This window comes from Gavialis gangeticus, unplaced genomic scaffold (genome assembly GCF_001723915.1).
Source record: "Gavialis gangeticus isolate Ggan-Ray unplaced genomic scaffold, GavGan_comp1, whole genome shotgun sequence".
Lineage (NCBI taxonomy): Eukaryota > Metazoa > Chordata > Crocodylia > Gavialidae > Gavialis > Gavialis gangeticus.
The window spans coordinates 113,964,123-113,983,779 of record NW_017729022.1 but is presented as its reverse complement, the minus strand read 5'-3'; the positions used below and the strand labels follow the sequence as shown (position 1 = coordinate 113,983,779).

General features: G+C 46.1%; 1 protein-coding gene across 1 annotated transcript in view; it reads right to left on the bottom strand.

Moving 5' to 3' along the window:
• ANO2 (anoctamin 2) overlaps positions 1–19,657 on the bottom strand; it is a 403,174-nt gene that overhangs the window by 30,178 nt on the left and 353,339 nt on the right. The window contains exon 23 of the mRNA XM_019515999.1: positions 18,873–19,021. Coding sequence (XP_019371544.1) covers positions 18,873–19,021 — 149 coding nt within the window. The remainder of the gene's footprint in view (positions 1–18,872; positions 19,022–19,657) is intronic.

Here is a 19,657-nt window from a genome sequence, read left to right as displayed (position 1 = left end):
ATGGCAGGGGGTCGGACTTGATGATCTGCTCAGGTCCCTTCCAACCCTACTAACTATGAAACTCCCTGTCTGACTGTATCCAAACCATTTTATACAATCCATAATCTAAACTCTCTATATAACTACCACCAAGCCTAACACAACACAGACTTAACACCCTAATCTGCTACAAGTAAAGCAGGAGAACCACAGTAGTCCACATCCTGCTTCTATGACATGTTGTCAATATATGCTCAAGAAATCCTGGGTAGAGGGCCATGCCCTCACTACAGATGTAGGCAAACCCCCTCAACAGTCTGTATCAATCTGACCATGGGGTAAAATTCCTTTCTGACCTAAGTGTGGTGCTCAGTTTGACCCTTAGTGGAGAAGCAAGACCTTCTAGCCAGGAACATCCACTTTTGCTCCCAGCAGGAACATTGGTACACCCCAGTCAAAGCCACCAGCCTTGGCCGTAGCCAATACCCAATGCCTCTGAGGAAGGTTTAAAAACACCCTGACATATATAGTGTGGTGGAGGGGTGGAGTTTCAGGAGCAACCAGCAAAGCCCAAAAGTATTAAAAATACCTACAGTACAACACAGGCATAGCTATGCCTAGATGAGTGGCTGTCCAACCTTTTCTTGAACACCTCCAGGGATGGAGAATCCATAATTTCCCTGGGCCTAGGCAGTCTATTCTACTGCTCTCTCCCTGCCCCCCCCCCCCCATTCTAACTGTGAAGAAGTTTTGTTGGATATCCAATCTAAACGTACTTTGCTCCAACTTCAAGACATTGGTCTGCATCCTTCTCTGTTCAACAAGAAAGAAAAGGTGCTTTCCCTCTTCTTTATGGCAACCCTTCAATATTTGAAGACTTCTATCATGTCCCACCCCCCTTAAGCACTTTTTCCACAAGCTCAACATGTCTAGCTTCTTCAGCTTCTCCTCATATGACTTGCTTTATCATATCTGTTACCTGCCTTTGGGCCTTCTCTAAGTTCTCTACATCCTTTTTAAAATGTGGAGCCCAGAACTACACACAGTACTCCAGATGAGGCCTAACCAGCAGGGCTGCACGAAGCTTTGGTCCCTGATTTGATTCAGTGGAGATTTGGCCCCATTTAGTGGCCAAATCTCTGAATCTGAATCAATTCAGAGGACCCTTCAATTTCTCCAAATCAAATTGGAACCCTCCAAATTGAATCGGAGAGCTACGGAAAGATTCGACCATTTGGAAACAGACACAGCTTTAAAAGTTTTTTCTACATACCTCTGGGTACCAGGCGGCTCATAAATGCTGTGATGCTGAGGTGCATGGAGCGTCCCACAGGAGTGTGGGGGGGTCCCCAGAACGCTCAACAGCAGATCCGAAAGTGGATCAGAAGCACTTACAGTCCACTTCTGGGTCTGCCGCAGCATGTGCAGGGCCCCCCACCCATGCTGCCCCAGCTCAGAGACTGGTGCCTCCTGGGTCTGGGGGGGCACCCAGGGTCCCCCCGTGGCTGATCACTGAGTTGGAGGGGCACAAGTAGGGCTCCCCAGTGCAGTCCCCAGTGGACCTGGAAGTGGACCAGAAGTACTTCGGATTCACTTCCAGGTTCGCTACCGAGTATGTGCCACCTTTGCCCCCCACCCCCCCACACACTCCTGTGGGATGCTCCATTTGCCCCAGCATCACAGTATTCACAAGCCATGCTGGTACATCAAGGTATGTAAAGAAAACATTTAAAGCTGTGCCTATGTTCGAACCACTAATTCTCAGAATCAGCATCGACTCTTCAGATTCAGATTCAGACAAATCATATCAGGGACAGTGATCCAAATCAGCTAATCGAATCACTGTGCCCGATTCAGGCTGAATCAGAATCTAAATCAAATAGGGCCTGCTTCACATACCCCTACTAACCAGTGCTGAGTAGAAAGACACTATCACCTCCTGTGTCTTGTACCTAATGCTTGTATTGATGCATGCCAAAACCACTGCCTTTTATGTGGCTGCATCACACTGCAAACTCATATCAAGTCTGTGATCCATCAAGAATCTCAGGTCCTTTTCCAGACAGCTGCCACCCAGCCAGGTGTCACCTATTTTATATTTGTGTTTTTGATTATTCCACCTTGCATTTGTCCACCTTGAACTTCATCCTGTTAGCTCTAGCCCAGCTTTCCAATCTGTCAGGATCCTTCTAAATTGCACTCTCATCCTCCAGTGTGTTCACAATACTTCCCAGTTTCATGTAATCTGCAGACTTGCTCAAGAAGCTTTCTGTGCTAGCATCGAAATCATTAATAAACACATTAAACAGCACCGGGCCAAGGACAGACCCGAGGGACTCCACTTGAAATCTCCTGCCATTCTGACCCATTAATAATTACCCTTTGCTTGTGCCTATTAAGCTAATTATCTATCTACCTTGCAGTAGTTTTATCTAGTTCACATATCTCCAGTTTGTTTAAGAGAAAGTCTTCCAGGACCTTGTATAAAGCCTTGATGAAATCCAGATACACTATATCCACAGCATTTCCAACATCCACCCAAGTAATTACTTTGTCAAAGGAAGAAATCAGGTTTTTTTGACATGATTTGGTCTTCACGAATCCATGCTGGCTGCTTGCAATCAGCCTTTCCACCTCTAGACACTTGTAAATGGCTTTCCTTAGGATATGCTTCAGTAACTTCCCAGGTATTGAAGTGAGGCTAATGGGTCTGTTGTTTCCCTGGTCTGCTCTTTTGCTTCCTCAGTCACAATAACACTTAATGCAAATATTCCCACTGACTTCCATTAGAGTCTCAAAGCATGAGCATGAGCTACTCTGCTTGTGCATGGGATACAACATCTGGTCCTAAATTAAACCATTTTAACCATATTGAACCATACATTTAATTGAACCATACAGAAAATAGTTTCTTAGATATCTACCAGACTTACATCCAAACAAGGTTAACTTCATAAGTAACCACACTTATTTTTACTAGCAGGTTTTGACCAAATGGAAGGTAAATGTTCATGATTCTGTCCCCGGCTTCTTCACAGTCCTCAAGTAGTCACCAGTGCAACTGGATTCCTCATAGATTAACACAGTGGTTCTCAACCTTATTGCAGCCAAAGGGCCCACTGTTCAAGTAAAAGCACCCCTCAGAAAATGTCAGTTCTTCTCTTTCACTTACTCCTTGAGTGGGGAAAAAGAATAGAGAAATTCTTCTGCTGCACAGAACTCAACAGGTCAGCATGTTTTTGACATTATGGATTCCTATGTAAAATTCTGGGTTTATCTTGTGAATCATGTGTAGTTATTTGCACACCAAATTGTGCTAATATTGCATGGCACTGCACAGCACCCTTAAAAGAATCCTGAGGCACTGCAGGGTGCCATAGTACCTTGGTCAAGAATCACTGAACCCATGCCTTACTCTCAGCAAACAATATTGAAGATGGTTTCAAAAGATGTCAAATTACCAGAGCTGTGTTCATGGACCAAACAGCTGCCTACAACATAGTTAACCACCACCAGCTACACCATAAGATCCCAAAAATGATAAAAGATCTACACCTTACAGAGATGATAGAGACTTGGCTTGTAAACTGACTTTTTTTTTTTCGTCAAACTGTATGGGAAGCAAAGCATATGGAGGTGACAGATAAATGGCCTTCCCCAAGGAGATGTACTCACACTGTTGTTACATAATATCTATATGAATGCCGAACTAATTAATCTGGAAACAAAATGTTTATCTATACAGATGACCTATTCATAAAAACCCAAAACATTGAAAACACAAATATGTGCCTTCCATCTGAAAAACCATGAGGCCAACTGCCAGGTCAACATTACATGATCCGGGACTATAACATCCTACAGCCCAAACCCAGTTTACCTTGGAGTCACCTTCTATTGAACCCTCTTAGACAAAGAATACAACACAAAGCAAGGTGAGCACTCATAACAACATCTTATGTAAACTCACCAACTCAAAATGGGGTGCTAGCCCCTCAACCATCCAAACTACTGGTCTGGCTCTGCTGAGTAGGAATGCCCTGTATAGGAGAGACCAGTACACACTAAGCACCTTGACCCCATTCTGAATGATAGCTGCCAATGCATCACAGGACGTCTGAAGCCTACCAGCCCAAACCGTGTGTACTTGTGGCTGGCATTGCTCCACCTAATATCAGAAGAGCACTGGCCAGTAGGAAAGAATGATCGAGACAAACTGGAGATGTGTGACACCCACTGTAGGATCATCCTGCAGCACACAAATGACTGAAGCCACACCGGAGTTTCCTCACCAGCACCCAACCTCTTGACGCCACACCCAAGGAGATGCAACTACAGATCTGGAATGAGAGGTTGAAAAAAATATCTGACAGTTTAAAAAATGGATATTCCAGTGGCTAAGCCTTTACCATCAGGGTCTGATGAACCATAACAAAAGTTGGTTTTGGACCTAATGAAGAAGTGGGGCTATACCATTGGTTCAACCACCTGTGACTGTGGCACAGAACAGCAAACTATGCAATACCTGCTGCAGTGCCTGCTGCTTGAAGGCACATGTACAATGAAAGACCTTGTCAAGTACAATAAATGAGCACAAGCATGCATAACAAAATGGTCAAATGTGGTATAGCAACATGAAAAGAAGCAGCAGCAGTAAACACTGGAGGGAGAATCTGTCCTGTACTAACTGAAATGTATGCCTGAAACATATAACCAAGTGTGGCAATGAAACCAAAGGGAAACATGCACTTCTGTGTGGTAAGCATGTATACAACATGCCTACACATGGACAGAGGAAGATGGCACTTCCAAATCCAGCCTCATTATAGAGATTATAGAAAAATGTGGGCCTCTTTGGGTTTCTTTTCTTTTTCTTTTCTTTTTTTTTTTTTTATGCCTCACACGTTGCCTTTTTGATAGCTTTTCCTGCTTTAGGGGAAATTCTTCCAAACCTCCAGGATTAATCTTTATGGCAGGACACAGTTACAAGCAATGGGCTCGATCCTGTTCCCTTTGAAATCAAATGGGTGTTTTACCATTGATTCTAACAGAAGCCAGTTCAAACAATTTCTCTTATTTAGCCTTCAAACAAGCTTTCAAATATCACATAAACCCTTGGCTCTCAGATGGGGTATAGAAAAGAGGCAAAAAAATGGACCAAGTTAAAACACAAGGTCATTGTCAAAGTCAACTGGCTGCCTTTAGGGATAAATCGCTAGAGGCATTACCCCTTCCCCGCCCCCCACCCCAACACACACATACACATGCAGAACTGAGTTGGTGTGGAGGCCTATTATTTTAATTTTGTTTCATTAGTATTATTTATAGCTCATCTGAACTCAAGTAATTTGCCAATGCCTGTTGCTGCAAGCCAGTATGTATAGAGCAAATGAGCTATTAGATGACTAAGAAACTGGACAGACCTCCTACCCTGAAAGACCTGATGCTTTGAGTGCTGGTATATCATGTGGGTCTATCAACTGCCAATGTTCCACTACTTTACTTGGTATATAAAAAAAATAAACACAGAAGAAAATGTGACCCTTGACTTCAGAGGCACAACTTCCTGATGTAGGAATTTTGCTGGATTCGACTCACTGCTCTGGCTCCTACAGGATAGAGCCCAACAAGCAAGGGCAAAAGTACATGAGACCTATTAGTGGCTCAGATGCATGAGGACTCCATGCTTTATTTATTAGTTTACTTTCTTGCAGTCCTTAACACTGTCTGATATTCAGAACCTACAAAGAAGCATTTCAACCATTTTCTTCCAGCTATTCTTTTCTCTAATATCAACCATCCTATTCCCATTTCATTCCTTTCTCTCTGAATTCTTCCTTGTTTATTTGGGCCCTCCTTTTCTTCTGCAGTTGCTTTCAAAAACAACTCTTGTATCTCTTGATTGCCCATTCTTAGCACATGGCCTATCCATCTCCATCTTCTTTCTTAGATTCCCATGATGATATTTGCCTGTTCATCTCTTCTGCCTGTCCTTTGTCATTCCAGTTTTGGCCATAAACTGTGGAGGAGTCTTTTGTGGTATCTATATATAAAAGATTCTATCTTCTTTCCAAGGGTTTTCATTGTCTTCTAACTTTTGTTAGGATATAGCAATATTGATTTAACATAAATTTAAATAGTGAATAAATGGCTTCTCCAAAGTTCTTCACACACTCATACTCAATTACCAATGCAATAAAATTCTAGCAGCATTGAAATAATAATTTCAAACAGGTACTCAGCTAGACCTCCAGCTATATACAAAACTCCCCTCCACCCCCAAATCATTCTGGAAAACTCACCCTCAGACCTCTATCAAGCAGCTAATATTCAGTAGGGAATATTATGGTCTACTAGGGGACACCCTGAACATGTACATAAGTCTGGGGAGGCAAGGGCTCCTTTCAGAGACGGGATAGATAACCTTCCTCCTGTTGGAAACTCTCCATGGCCCGGGAGAGAAAGGATAAGCTGGCCAGTTGTGAGGCCATATGCCTGCAGTCTGTAAGACTTGAGTTCAAAAATCCTGATTCTGCCAAAGGCTTCAAGTGTAATCTGAGGCCACTGAACTTCTCTCCATCTCAGAAGCCTGCCTTTAAATAGTAGGTATAATAGAACTTCTCTACTTCACAGGGATGCTGTGAAGGTACTGTGATCACGTTTTATGGTCATGGGGACACTTAAAGAATTTCCATGTAGGGGTACAATCCTGTCCTTACTTTCCTTTCCTTCCCCATATCTGAATACATAGAGACCCCAGGATGCAGTTGTTAGTCAGTTTTCTTAGTCCTCAGTCAAGAAATACCAACTGGCTTCCACTGGAACTTGTCTGAGTAAGGACTTAGGGGAAACCAGGTAAAGACTTCAGGATTTAGCTTGCTATTGTTATTATTGTTATTTTATTATAATGAAAGAAATGCTTCCTCTTCTTTTCCCCAGATTCCTTATTCCATGTTATACCCTACTACACTCCCATTTTAAGCAAGTAAAGAAAATACAGCTACCCCTCAGCCCCTCGAGCTCAGCACCCTCTTTCCCTCTCAAGCCCAAATTAGAAAAAAATGCCAGTAAGTGGACAGAGCTGCTCCTCATCTCTCCATTTCTGCTTGATGCCCTTCAGAACAATCTCAACTGACAGGTTCATTGCTGAGCTGCTCAAAGTGTTTCCTGTCCATGTGGGTGGTCTGAGTCACTGAGCAGTGAATCTGACAGCTGAATTTAGTGATGTGGACTCAGAGCAACAGGCATGCTGGGGAGGAGCAGCTTAGGTTTCATTTATTTCTCCTTTGCCACGGACAGGGCATGGCTTGCTGTGGTGCTGGCATAATACAAGGGTCAATGGGCCATTCTCCTTGCCTGATATGCCAATTCCCTTGTTGGAAACAAATATCTAAAATAGCAAACTTACCCACTGCTTCTCAGGGTGACCATCCAGTTATCCCTGACTGATTGCACAATGAGGCACTCTATGTTGGCTGTTATTTTAAACATCCATTTTAAATTCAGGGTCAAAGTCTCAAGATACATCCATTAAAAGCATTGAAAATGTGGGCCTCTATTCAGTGAGTTGTTCCACACAGGCAGACACTTGCACCCATATGATGCCTCAGTAAGATCAATTAATCTGTCCCCATATGGAACATGCTTGCCTCATTGGCTCTTGGGACCAGAGGATGCAAAGACCCTCCTCCCAGAATTTCTTCTCTGAAGGCAGCCACAATTACACTAGAGTGCACAGGTTTAAAACTATGTTAGGGACAGATGGAATTCAAGGTGATAGCAGACTTCTAGCCCCACCTCTGTGCCCATCAACCATGCTTGATTAGAAGGATGAACTGTTTGTCACACCATGCAACAGAGAATTAAGGCTTCCACTCCAAGATGCACAAAACCCTGGAAGGAATGCTGGTTTTTTCTTACCCTTGCAATGATTTCAAATGACAATTTGACCTTTAATGCAGTGTAGCTCCCAACATGTGCAGTATCAACTACCACAGATGTACAAGGAGAAGAAATTAAATATTTATAAACAGAGTTGTTTTTTAAATTTTTCTATTTGTTTATTACCAATAAACAAAAGGCCTTGCCCATAGAAAGGACTAGCAAACCAGGAAATTTGGGTTGTTACAATACAAACATTGTTGAGTTATGCCTGAGCATTAAAACACCTGAATAGGTTTACAAGGGAGAAATATATGTTTTGCCCTTGTATAGCTAAAAAATGCTGAAAGGGAGCTACTTAAACTTTCCAGGAGAAAAAAATCACCTCTGGGCTGAAGCAAACCATGAAAAATTTTAGTCTAAAAAGAGGTTTTTTTCAGTAAGTTACAAACATGGAAAAGCAGGAGAATAAAATTCCAACATGCAACCAACTCTCAAGGTGGGCAAGAGTGGTTCTTGGCACTGCTAAGAAAAGAATAATTGCTGGTGAAGTCAGCTTTAAGACCCTTTCACACCACCTTAGAGACCAAAGGTTTGACCCACAAAAATAGCTAGGGAGAGAAGCATGAGCACCTGCCATTATACAGATCAATTAACATATTTATATTAAATGTAAATGACATATACATTGCATCATAAAATGCATTTCTACTCAGCTGTTTTTGGCATGGTTTGCCTATTTTAAGGCAGGAACTGTCACTTACAAAATTATACAGATGTCTGATTTCAGACAACTTGCTATCTATTTGACTAACACTGATTCTCTCTGGAATGCTTTCATACCCTGAAGCTTGTGCTCTGCATGGTCCCCCTTGGATCTACTTCTGCTGCAGTCCACAACAGAAGTACAGATCTACAGAAGTACAGAACTGCAGATCTACAGTCCGCTCTTTGGTGAGAGAGGCAGTGGTCTGCTGGGGAGAGACAACCTCTACCTCACTTCACTGGGGAGGAGGCTCTTCTCAGCCAGACTGGCTAACCTGCTCGACCAGGCTTTAAACTAAGCCCGCCAGGGGTTGGAGGGATTATGGCCACTGAAAGCCCACTGGGCAACTCTTGTAAATCCAGCAGGCTAAGACACTTAAGAGAACCCACCCCTGCCCTAGCCCTGGAATGATCTGTGAGGGAAGGCAGGGCCCCCCCAATGGGATACTTGCCTGCCTGTACACCAATGCCAGGAGCTTGAGGAATAAACAGGAGGAACTGGTCCTCCCACTAAACAAGAATGACTATGACCTCATAGGGATAATGGAGACCTGGTGGGACTCCACCTATGACTGGGCCACAGGTATAGATGGCTATACCCTGTACAGGTGAGATTGTACAGATAAAAGGGGTGGGGGTGTAGCTCTCTATATCAAAGACAGCTACACATCCCTCCGAATTGATACTGGCACCCAGGAAGGATGACTGGAGTCTCTCTGGGTTAAAATACATGGGGAACTTGGCACAGGGGACACCATAGTAAGAGTTTACTACAGACCTCCTAACCAGAAACATGAGCTAGATCAGGAATTCGCCAGGAAACTGGCTGAGGCTGCACATTTTCGGTGCATGGTTGTCATGGGAGACTTTAACTACCTGGACATCTCATGGGAAGAGCACTCATCCAAACCCAGTTGGTTGCAAAGCTTCCTCATGTGCATGGACAAGCTCTACCTGACTCAAGACGTCTATGGGGTGACAAGAGGTAAAGCATTGCTGGACTTGGTACTGGCCAAAGGGGATGACATAGTTAGTGACCTAAGAATCAATGGAAAGCAGGGTGATAGTGACCACAAGCTGATCATCTTTACTATCCATTGCAAAGCTGGCAAGTCAGTCAGCAGTACAAGAGTTCTCGACTTCAGGAAAGCTGACTTCGACAAGCTCAAGAGGCTCGTTGTCGAGGCCCTAAGGGACCACAACTTGACAGGAAGAGGAGTTGTTGCTCCTCAAGGGAGTGATCCTGAGAGCAGAAGGGATGGCCATCCCATCTCAGAGGAAGGGTAGCAAAAGGGTGCAGCAACCCCCTTTGCTCAGCAGGGAACTTGAGGACCTCCTATGCCTCTAAAGAGAGACTTATAAAAGATGGACAGCTGGAAGTACCACCAAGGAGGAGTACTCAGCACTAACCGGTACCTGCAGGGAGCAGATCAGGAAAGCCAAGGCTGCAACCGAGCTCCATTTGGCTTCACGTATCAAGGATAACAAAAAGTCCTTTTTCAGATACGTAGGGAGTCGGAAAAAAGGCAAGAGTAACATTAGACCCCTGTTGAACCAAATGGGACAGCTGATAACCGACACCCAGGGAAAGGCCAACCTGCTTAATGGGTACTTTGCATTGATCTTTCATCAGTCCAGTGGGACCGCCCTGCCTAGCAAGATGTGGGATGGCCAGGGTGAGGTCATGTTTATATCTAGCATAGGTGTTGATCCAGTAAAGGATCACCTTGAGAGGCAGGATACCTTCAAGTTAGCTGGTCCTGACAGATTACACCCTAGGGTACTCAAGGAGCTGGAAGGTGTCATAGCCCAACCACTGGCAAAAATATTCGAAAACTCATGGCGCTCAGGTGAAGTACCTGAAGACTGGAAGAAGGCCAATGTGGTACTCATCTTCAAGAAAGTGTGGAAAGTAGATCCCGGGAATTACAGGCCAATCAGCTTGACCTCAATCACTGGTAAGATTCTTGAGAAAATTATAAGGAGACCCTTCTGGATAAACTGGCTGAGGGGAACATCCTGAGGGATAGCCAGCATGGGTTTGTCACAGGTAGGTCTTGCCTGACCAATCTCATCTCCTTCTATGACCAGATGATGTATCACCTGGACAAGGGAGAACAGATTGACATCATATATCTGGACTTTAAAAAACCCTTTGATCTGGTGTCCCATGACCTCCTCATGGAAAAATTGGCCAACTATGGCCTTGGTTACACCAAAGTCCAATGGCTGGGAAATTGGCTCCGAGGTCAGACCCAGAGAGTGGTGGTCGATGGCAGTGAATCATTATGGTGCTCTGTGACCAGTGGCATCCCCCAAGGCTCTGTCCTTGCACTGATTCTCTTTAACATCTTTATCGACGATGAGGACATTGGTGTCAGAAGCACATTGGCTAAGTTTGCCGATGACACTAAACTTTGGGACATAGCGTCCATACCTGAGGACAGGCTAGTGATCCAGGATGACTTGGATAAACTTAGTAAGTGGGCGGACACAAACCTGATGACATTCAATACCGATAAATGTAAGGTACTCCACCTCAGGAAAAAAACCCTGCAGCATACTCATAGGCTCGGCAGTGCTACGCTTCCTAGCACCACTGCTGAAAGAGACTTGGGGGTCATGACTGACCACAAGATGAACATGAGCCACCAATGCAATGCTGCATCTGGTAAAGCATACAAAACCCTGGCTTGCATCCATAGATGCTTCCCAAGTAAATCTCAGGATGTCATCCTCCCTCTGTACTTGGCCTTGGTGAGGCTGCAGCTAGAGTACTGCATTCAATCCTGGGCTCCGCAGTTTAAGAAGGATGTCAAGAAGCTTGAGAGAATCCAGAGGAGAGCCACATGCATGATCAGAGGGCAAGAGAATAGGCCTTATGAAGGGAGGCCATGGAACTCTTCAGTCTGGAAAAGCGCAGGCTCAGGGAGGACCTGGTGGCTGCTTATAAGTACATAAGGGGCGGACATCAGAATCTGGGAGAATGTCTGTTCACCAGAGCACCCCAAGGAAAAACAAGGACCAATGGTCATAAACTCCTACAAGACCATTTTAGGCTGGACATAAGAAAAAAATTCTTTATGGTCTGAGCCCCCATGACCTGGAATAGACTCCCTCCAGAAATTGTGCAGGCACTTACTCTGGACTCATTCAAGAAACACTTGGATGCTTATCTTGCTGGAATCTTTTGACCTTAGCTGACTTCCTGCCCCTGGGGCAGGGGTCTAGACTTCATGATCTTCGAGGTCCCTTCCAGCCCTAACATCTATGAAATCTATTAAACCTATGCTGCTGCTGGGTTGTGGGGTGCACTGAAGCTTTGTTCTGTGTGTATCATAGAATCAATGAGTCAGAAAGAACCTAGACAGATTATCGAGTCCGACCCCCTGCCATGGGCAGGAATGAGCACTGGGGGTGGGAGGGGTCATAAGACCCCAGCCAGATACCTATCCAGTCTCCTCTTGAAGATTTCCAGGGAAGGTGAGAGCACCACCTCTCTGGGAAGCCTATTCCAGGCTCTGGTCACCCTTACCGTGAAGTAGTTCTTCCTAATATCTAACCTAAACCTATCCTCCCTCAGCTTGTGGCCATTGTTCCTGGTGACCCCAAGGGGGGCCCTGGTGAACAGACTTTCCCTGAGTCCCTGCTGGTGGCCCCTGATAAGGTTGTAGACGGCCACAAGATCCCCCCTCAGTCTCCTCTTGTGGAGACTGAAGAGATTCAGGTCCCTCAGCCTTTTCTCATAGGGCTGGCCATGGAGTCTGTGTGAAAGCTCTGGGATCTTGCTTTTCCCTGGAATCCCTGTGTATTGCTTCCTCTTAGTCTCATTTCCCTGTGGATTGATGTTGCTGGATTGGATCCCAGGACTGTATCACTGAGTTATTTGGCAATTATTTGCACCTCTGTCCTCATGGGTTGTTTTGAATCATAGAGATACTGCTCAGAGCTTATGCTATATGCGCAATTAGAATGAGAAAGGAGGCCTTCATAAGCTTTGTTTTGGAATTCTGTAGCAGAGGCTGACATGAATCCTAGGACAATTTTATACCTGGCATCACTCCCCTACCATGGTAGTCAATTATATGGGGGAATAGAAGTAAAAAAGTGTTAAGGGGATGCAATAATAGTGACACGGGGGTAGAAATTAAACTTCCTTCTGGTAGAAGTCTCATCAAACTAAGGCAGACTGAAAATATCTGGTTAATGACAGGGACAGATTTGGGAGTCAGGGGAAGTGTTGCTACACCCTACTTCTGCTGCTACTGCCACTGTCTCCAGCTGATTTGGGCACAAAGTTACCCTCAGAGCCAGAGACTTGGCTGCAGTTGTGCAGGGTGCCAGGCTCAGCTGGAGACAGTGGCAATATTGCACAGGCTTCTCCCTCCAGTGCCTGCTCCCTGCCCCCTATGGGCTGGGACCAAGTGCTGGAAGAATGAACCAGGCTACTGCTGCTGCTGGTCACAGCTGACACAGAAACAGGGGGAGTCCCAGAAATACTCCTACCCCACTTTTGTCCCATGCTGTGGGAAGTGGTTCCTGCTTCCAGTGCCAGCTCCTAGCCAGTGGAGGACACTTGCAGAGAAGAGGAAATGGGCATGGGGTAGGTGCTGAAAGGAGAAAACCGTGCACTGCTACCATCATCCTTGGTGGAGCTCAGCTCCCCATGCACCTGCTCACCATAACCCATGGCTGGAGCAGTTCTGGCCCATTGCCCCCATACCCAGGTCATTCAAGGACTGTGGCGGTGGTGTCAGTAGGGGCAGATCCTTGCCTTTGTGCACCTGTTCTCTGCTTCACTTCCCAGTGTCCCCTGCCCACCCGGGGGCCCCAGCTATGCCTTGCCTCATCCCCCCGCTGTCTCAGGGATGGTATACTGCACCTCCTTTAGTAAATCTTTGATGTAACCATGTTTGATTGTGTTATAGTTGGCACCAAATTGCACAAGGCAGATACCCAGCTCTTTAAACACTGATAGTGCATATTTTGACAATGAAACAGGGCTTTTTTCTGTTGGGTAAAGCTGCACAGTCCAAATGCCAAATGGACCAGATTCTGTTCCCAGTTATGGGGCTGAAACATTGCAATATCACTAAGCATTTTGAAGCCTTTAACCATACAATGTATGTTGTTTCTTTTCACTGAACATGCTCAATGATTTCAAGTCTTTACAGTTAACGGGCTTCTTTTCTCTGGAGGGGAGGCAGCTGGGGGTTGAGCTCTTGATCTCCAAATACAGGAAGCCCTGTGATATCCATGGAATAATTTCAGATGAAGTAACCATAGCAGTTTTGGCCTCATTGGAGCAATGTTTTAGACCACCAAAGAGTTCATCACCAGGCAAAAGAATAGATTTGTTGGAGACAAGATTCAGTCTGAGTCCATGGCACTGTCACTTAGTCTTACCTGTTTGGCTGGTTTGGGGAGCAGCTGGTATGCGCAGATGCATAGCCTACATAGGTTGTGTGTTGAACTTCAGGTGACCTCCTACTTAGGAGCATGCTCAGTTAAGCTCAGAAGATGCTGGAAGAGACGGCCTAGCACACAAAAGCATTCCTTGTGCAGAACCCAGTGGGGCCGTGTGTACTTTAAAAATATATATATATTTTTAATTTATATATATATGGCCTAGTGTGGGGAACTGTTGTGTGTGGGGGGGGCAGGGTTCTGAGCATGTGCAACTGGCTGGCTGTTCGTCAGTCTGTGTTAGTGTGGATATCGAGAGGGTCTTGTCACTGTCTGAGTCTGTTGAGTGAGTGTGTGTGTGGGTGTGGGTGTGTGTGTGTGTGGGTGTGACAGAAGCATGGTGAATAAACAAGGTGGAAGTGGCTTTGTGGTGTATCAGTGTACTGGTGTGGGTGATCATTGTGCGGTGTCGTGCCTTGGGCTACACCATGACCTTGGAGGTCCAACAAGCTGAGCACACCCGTGACAATGAGGCCGCCATAGAGCTGGCCATCATCCCCAGCAACCTCTACTCCTGAGACTCAACCTGTCCTTACTGCTGCTGACTCCTGGTTGTGATCTCCCAGTGAGAGTGGTCAGGGAGGCTCCACAGATTCTCTCCCTCTCTCCCCATGTGCACATAGCACTTAAGTAGCAGCCCTCTGCCCTCTGGTGCAAGTATCACCTGCTCTACCTTGTTCCTTTCTCCTCTCTTCCCTTAATACGGAAGGTAAACCACCATCAAATAATCATCTTTAGTGTGATCTATGCTCACTGTGATTCGGAACAGCAGATATCTAGCGTCAAATAAAGTTTTCCCTTATATAATAAAGTTCATACCCATTCCTGAGTCATAGTTTCATAGTTGGTAGGGTCGGAAGGGACCTAAGCAGATCATCTAGTCCGACCCCTTGCCATGGGCAGGAAAGGATGCTGGGGTCAAATGACCCCAGCTAAGTGGCTGTCTACCCTCCTTTTGAAGACCCCCAGGGTAGGGGCAAGCACCACTTCCCTTGGAAGTTGGTTCCAGCTCCTAGCCGCCCTGACAGTGAAGTAGTGCCTCCTGATATCTAGGCTGAATCTACTCTTGTTCAACTTACAGCCACTGTTCCTTATTACCCACCTGTTTCTGGGCCAACTGCCTGCCCCTCTTTCACCTGCCACACCTTGATGGAAAATCAATTCAGATGTTTCCTAGGTGGGAGACTGCCCATTTAGGTCCCTGATGCCTAGGGGTGACACGCATCCATTCCACAGCTCCATACCTCCCCTAACACTGTAGCCTATGCTTCACAGATGGCATCCCAGGCAGCTAAGCTCACCTGAAGCCTCACAGCTCCACTGCAACCAGCAAGCCTCAGGCCTAGCCAGGACTGTGCATGTGTGGTGGCTGAAGGTTATAAGGCTCCTCCTACCTGCCTTTCACCAGGGAGGTTTGTGATCCTGGCATTTCTTGGGGGCTGATGAACCACTAGCAGTCCCACCAGACCTCCTGACTCTGGCAGGGTGCAGTTTTAAGGTATGCCCAGGACCTGGGGTCTCCTCCTTTTCCATAGACCCAGCCCATACCTCCAAGTTCATCCTGGCACAGGAACTCAGGAGGAAGATGTTCTTCCCCTGCTGGCTGGTGATGCAGTGAGTGCCACCTCCAGCTCTGAGAGTGGGGCATTAATTTTTTTTTTTTTTTAAAGGAAATAGGTGCGGACAAAGTGAGGAGGGGGGCACTCACTCCATCTGTAGGGAAACCCCAGCAGCAGGAGGTTCACCTTCAGAAACACCAGCTGCTCCACCAAACGAGGATCCAAGGAGGTGCACTGGGGTGTCACAACATCCCCAGCAATGCTGAACACCCTCCTGCTTGGAACACTGGTCAGTGGACAGGACAGGTGTTCGTAGGCAACCATGGCCAGATCCTGCCACATCTGACTGCGGATAGGTAGCCACTGAAGCCTCGGTGCTACCTGCCTGAGGCTGGGGTCTGGTGCCTCTGGACCCCAACATTGAAGACATGCCCCTAGTCCACATTGGCAGTGGCAGGCATGGAGGAGACTGGCTGGTGCTGGGAGTGGATCCCCCTCTTCCACATCCCCTTACCTCTTCCCTTCTGCCTCCCTAACTCTGTTTACCAGCACCTCTGTCCAGTGCTCAAGAGTTTTGGTGCTGCACATGCTCCCCTTCACCGCCAGCATGTGGATCGTACTGGACTGCAATGAATCCAGCCATTTTTTGATGCCCTCCTTCAGCCGCTTCATCAGTGCCTGCACCTCTGGTGAAAGCAACTTTCCCCAGCCAGGAACATTGATCCCCTGGAACTTCTCCATTTGGTTCTCAAGCTCCTTGACTATGGGGATCACCTGGCTAAGGAGGGCATTGTCAACACTGAGGATCTTGGTGGCCTTGAGGAATGGCTTGAGGACCACCAAGATCTGGGAGATGGTATCCCACTCCGCTTTGTTAATGAGGCCGCTGATCCCAATCTCCTTGAGCAATGTCATCTCATGAATGGGCTTCTGTTGCTTGACCAGCCTTTCCAGAATCAGGTATGTGAAGTTCTACCAACTCTCCACATCCTGCATGATTTTGTGCTGTGGGACGCTCAGCTCTGCCCATTTGTCCCGCAGCATCTTGCACCTCTTGATGCTGTGGTGGAAGTAGCCCGCCACCTTCCTGCATTTTGAAATCAGCTCAGTGGTAGTGATTGCATCATCACTGGAAGCCATGTCCCCCTCCAAGGCATCCCTGACTGGGTGGAACTTACATGCCACACAGCGGATGCCAACAAAGTTGGCATCATGCACTGCCTTGACCATATTGGCCCCATTGTCAATGACCATGAATCCATGGGTGAGCTCACCCTGCCCAATAAGCCACCCCTGCACCATGCAGTTCATGGCCACATGATCTCCCTTGCCATGTGGGACTCATCCATCACTTCTGCTTGAAGAAGAGCCCACTGATGCCCTAACTGGTTGCACCAGTGCCCTGTGAGGGAGAGGTAGGCATGATCTCCACCCTGGCTTCTCCAGATGTCCAAGGTGAAGTGCAAAGCTACTTGCAGACCTGCCTTGCACAGCTCTTCCCTCAGTACTCCCTGCATACCTCATACAGGGAGGGCACGACTGTCCTGCTAAAGGTGGTGCATGTTGGCACATGGCCACGAGTGCCATGAGCCATCTGTACCCTGTCCGCCCAACTAAGGAGAAGGGCTGGCCATCCAGAGCAAGTATCTCCCCAATGTTCTGAATGACCTCACTCGCTCTTGCAATGCACACCCCTGCTTTTTCTGCAGCTTTCCCTTATCACTCCAGGGTTGCCTGCCTCTGCTTCATGGGGACAGGGACTTTGGAGCAAGAGGGGGACTTATTTGTGGGCACCCTCTCACTGGTGCCAGGCTGAAAAGAAACAGGGGCAAAGGGATGCACCAGCTCCCACAACCTCCTCCAAGATGCCTTCCAGAGAAGGAGAGCTGGCTCTAGAGGAACTCTGAGAGGTGTAGAACACAAACTCAGATTCCCCCTCCTTCCCCAGAATTTCTTATGCTAGGGCACTCAGGTCCCCTGCTTCCAGATCCAGCTCTTCCTCTGGCACTAGGAGGCTCACGCTGGCAGATGAAATTGGGGTGGAGGAGACTGTCATGCTGGTGTTGGTGGCTATTTCTGGAGTTAGCAGAGGTGGTGCACATGCAGGGAAAGGTACTGTTCTCCCCTCCTTGCTCCAACTGGCAGCAGAAGAGTCATTGCTGCCAGGAAAGAGGATGTGTCTATGTTTGGGCGGGGGGGGAGGGGGAACTTGCAGCTCTCCCCCTCCCCCCTCCAGCCTCTCCCCTTTTTTGCCAGAAGACCTGGCACCTGCCTTTCTAGCATGCTTCATAATGTTTGCTGTGCTGGAAAATATGCATGTGTGTGTGCAACTGTAATATCTTTACTTCTCTCTATTTACTGTATGTGTGTGTAACTAGTATCTCTTCTTCTTTCTGTGTACTATATGTATGTGAGTGTGTGTTATGTATGTGCTTTCCTGCACAGTGATGGATCACACACTGTCAGGCAGGCAAAACACAGCCTTCTTTTTTAAAAGTGTGGGAGAAAATAAAAAGAACAAATAAGAGGTTTTTGGGAGAAGAATAAGTTGAAAGAAATGGATTAAATAGGGATAAGTAGCAGGATTCTAGGCAAGGGTAATTAGAAAACTGTACCCAATCCTTTCCAAGAAGACAGACTAGCAGGAGACTGACTAGGAAGCCAAGCCAGTCCAGTAGTACCTTTCAGATGCTGTTGCTCAGAGATAAACAGCTCACAAAAGGGACAGAAAGGCTGCAGACAGAGGCTTATATGCTGTTTCTACGTCCCTCTCCCAGAGCACTATGATTGGAAGAAGACTCATGGAAAGTTCACAATCACTGGCCCGCTATAGATGTCAGTCTTCCTCCCCCTGCTCCCCTTTCCTCTTCTCAGTTTCTGTTTCCCTGCAAGACTGCCTTCCCAAATAGCCAAATCTCCAAATCTTTTTCTGAATCTTTTCCAAATCGATTCAGAGGGGTTTTTTTGGTCTCCTGATTCAATTTGGATTCCGTGATTTGGCCTCCAAAATGGGCGGAATCTTCTCCGAATCGAATCAGCGACCAAAGCTTTGCATACCCCTAATATCTTCCTCTTCCTATCAGGCTAAGAATATGACATTTGTGATTCTCTGGCACTACAGTGAATTATGGTTACTGTTAAAAGCCATTAAAAACTAAAAAAAGATAAGACACAAGAACAACAGGTGCCAACAACAAGCACCTACAAAATCAGAAGTCTTACTCATTTCCATGTATTCTGGAGTCAAGCCAGTGAAAGGTTCAAGGCTGTAGTCAAGTTCCCACTGTTGAGGTTGCTTTGAATGGTTGGCGTCATGCTGTTTGGGCTCTGTTCTGTCATCCTTTAGTTTTCTAAACAGCTTCTTTAACTTCCTAGGAAAGAAAAGGTCTAATTGAACCAACTCATTCTTTTTGGCAGGAATTCAACCCAAATCTTCACTCTGTTATACCAAGTTTATGCCACATTATCACCCTTTGGCTTACTACCACATTCCTCATGCTATCCAATGAAGAATCTGGGATGCTCACTGTCAGAGACAGGATGCTCGACTGGCTTTGGAACTGATCCAGTATACCAGTGTCCATGGTCCTGTGTAACCATCTTGACATTACTGAAATTATACTAGCATAAATTTGATATAACAATGTTAGGGGTCATTCCTTATTATAATTATTTAGATCTAGATATACATTAATTGTGCATCTGTCTAAGACTTTAGGCACCTTATCAAATATTAATAATTCATAAACAATCATAGTATTCATTCTCTACCCCTTAAGAAAGATAGATATGTAGCCTTAGATCTCCACAAATACTGGACACATCCTAGTGCTGGCTACTAGAAAAGCCTGGGGAAAGAGATGCGATGGGCCTGGAAATTAAAGAGACTGGAAAGGATATGCATTAGGGCTGTGCAAAATTTCACTGGCCATTTTGTTTCGACACTGTTTCGATCAATTTCGAGGTCAAAACAGAAAAATCAAAACAAAACAGAGGCCCTTGAAATA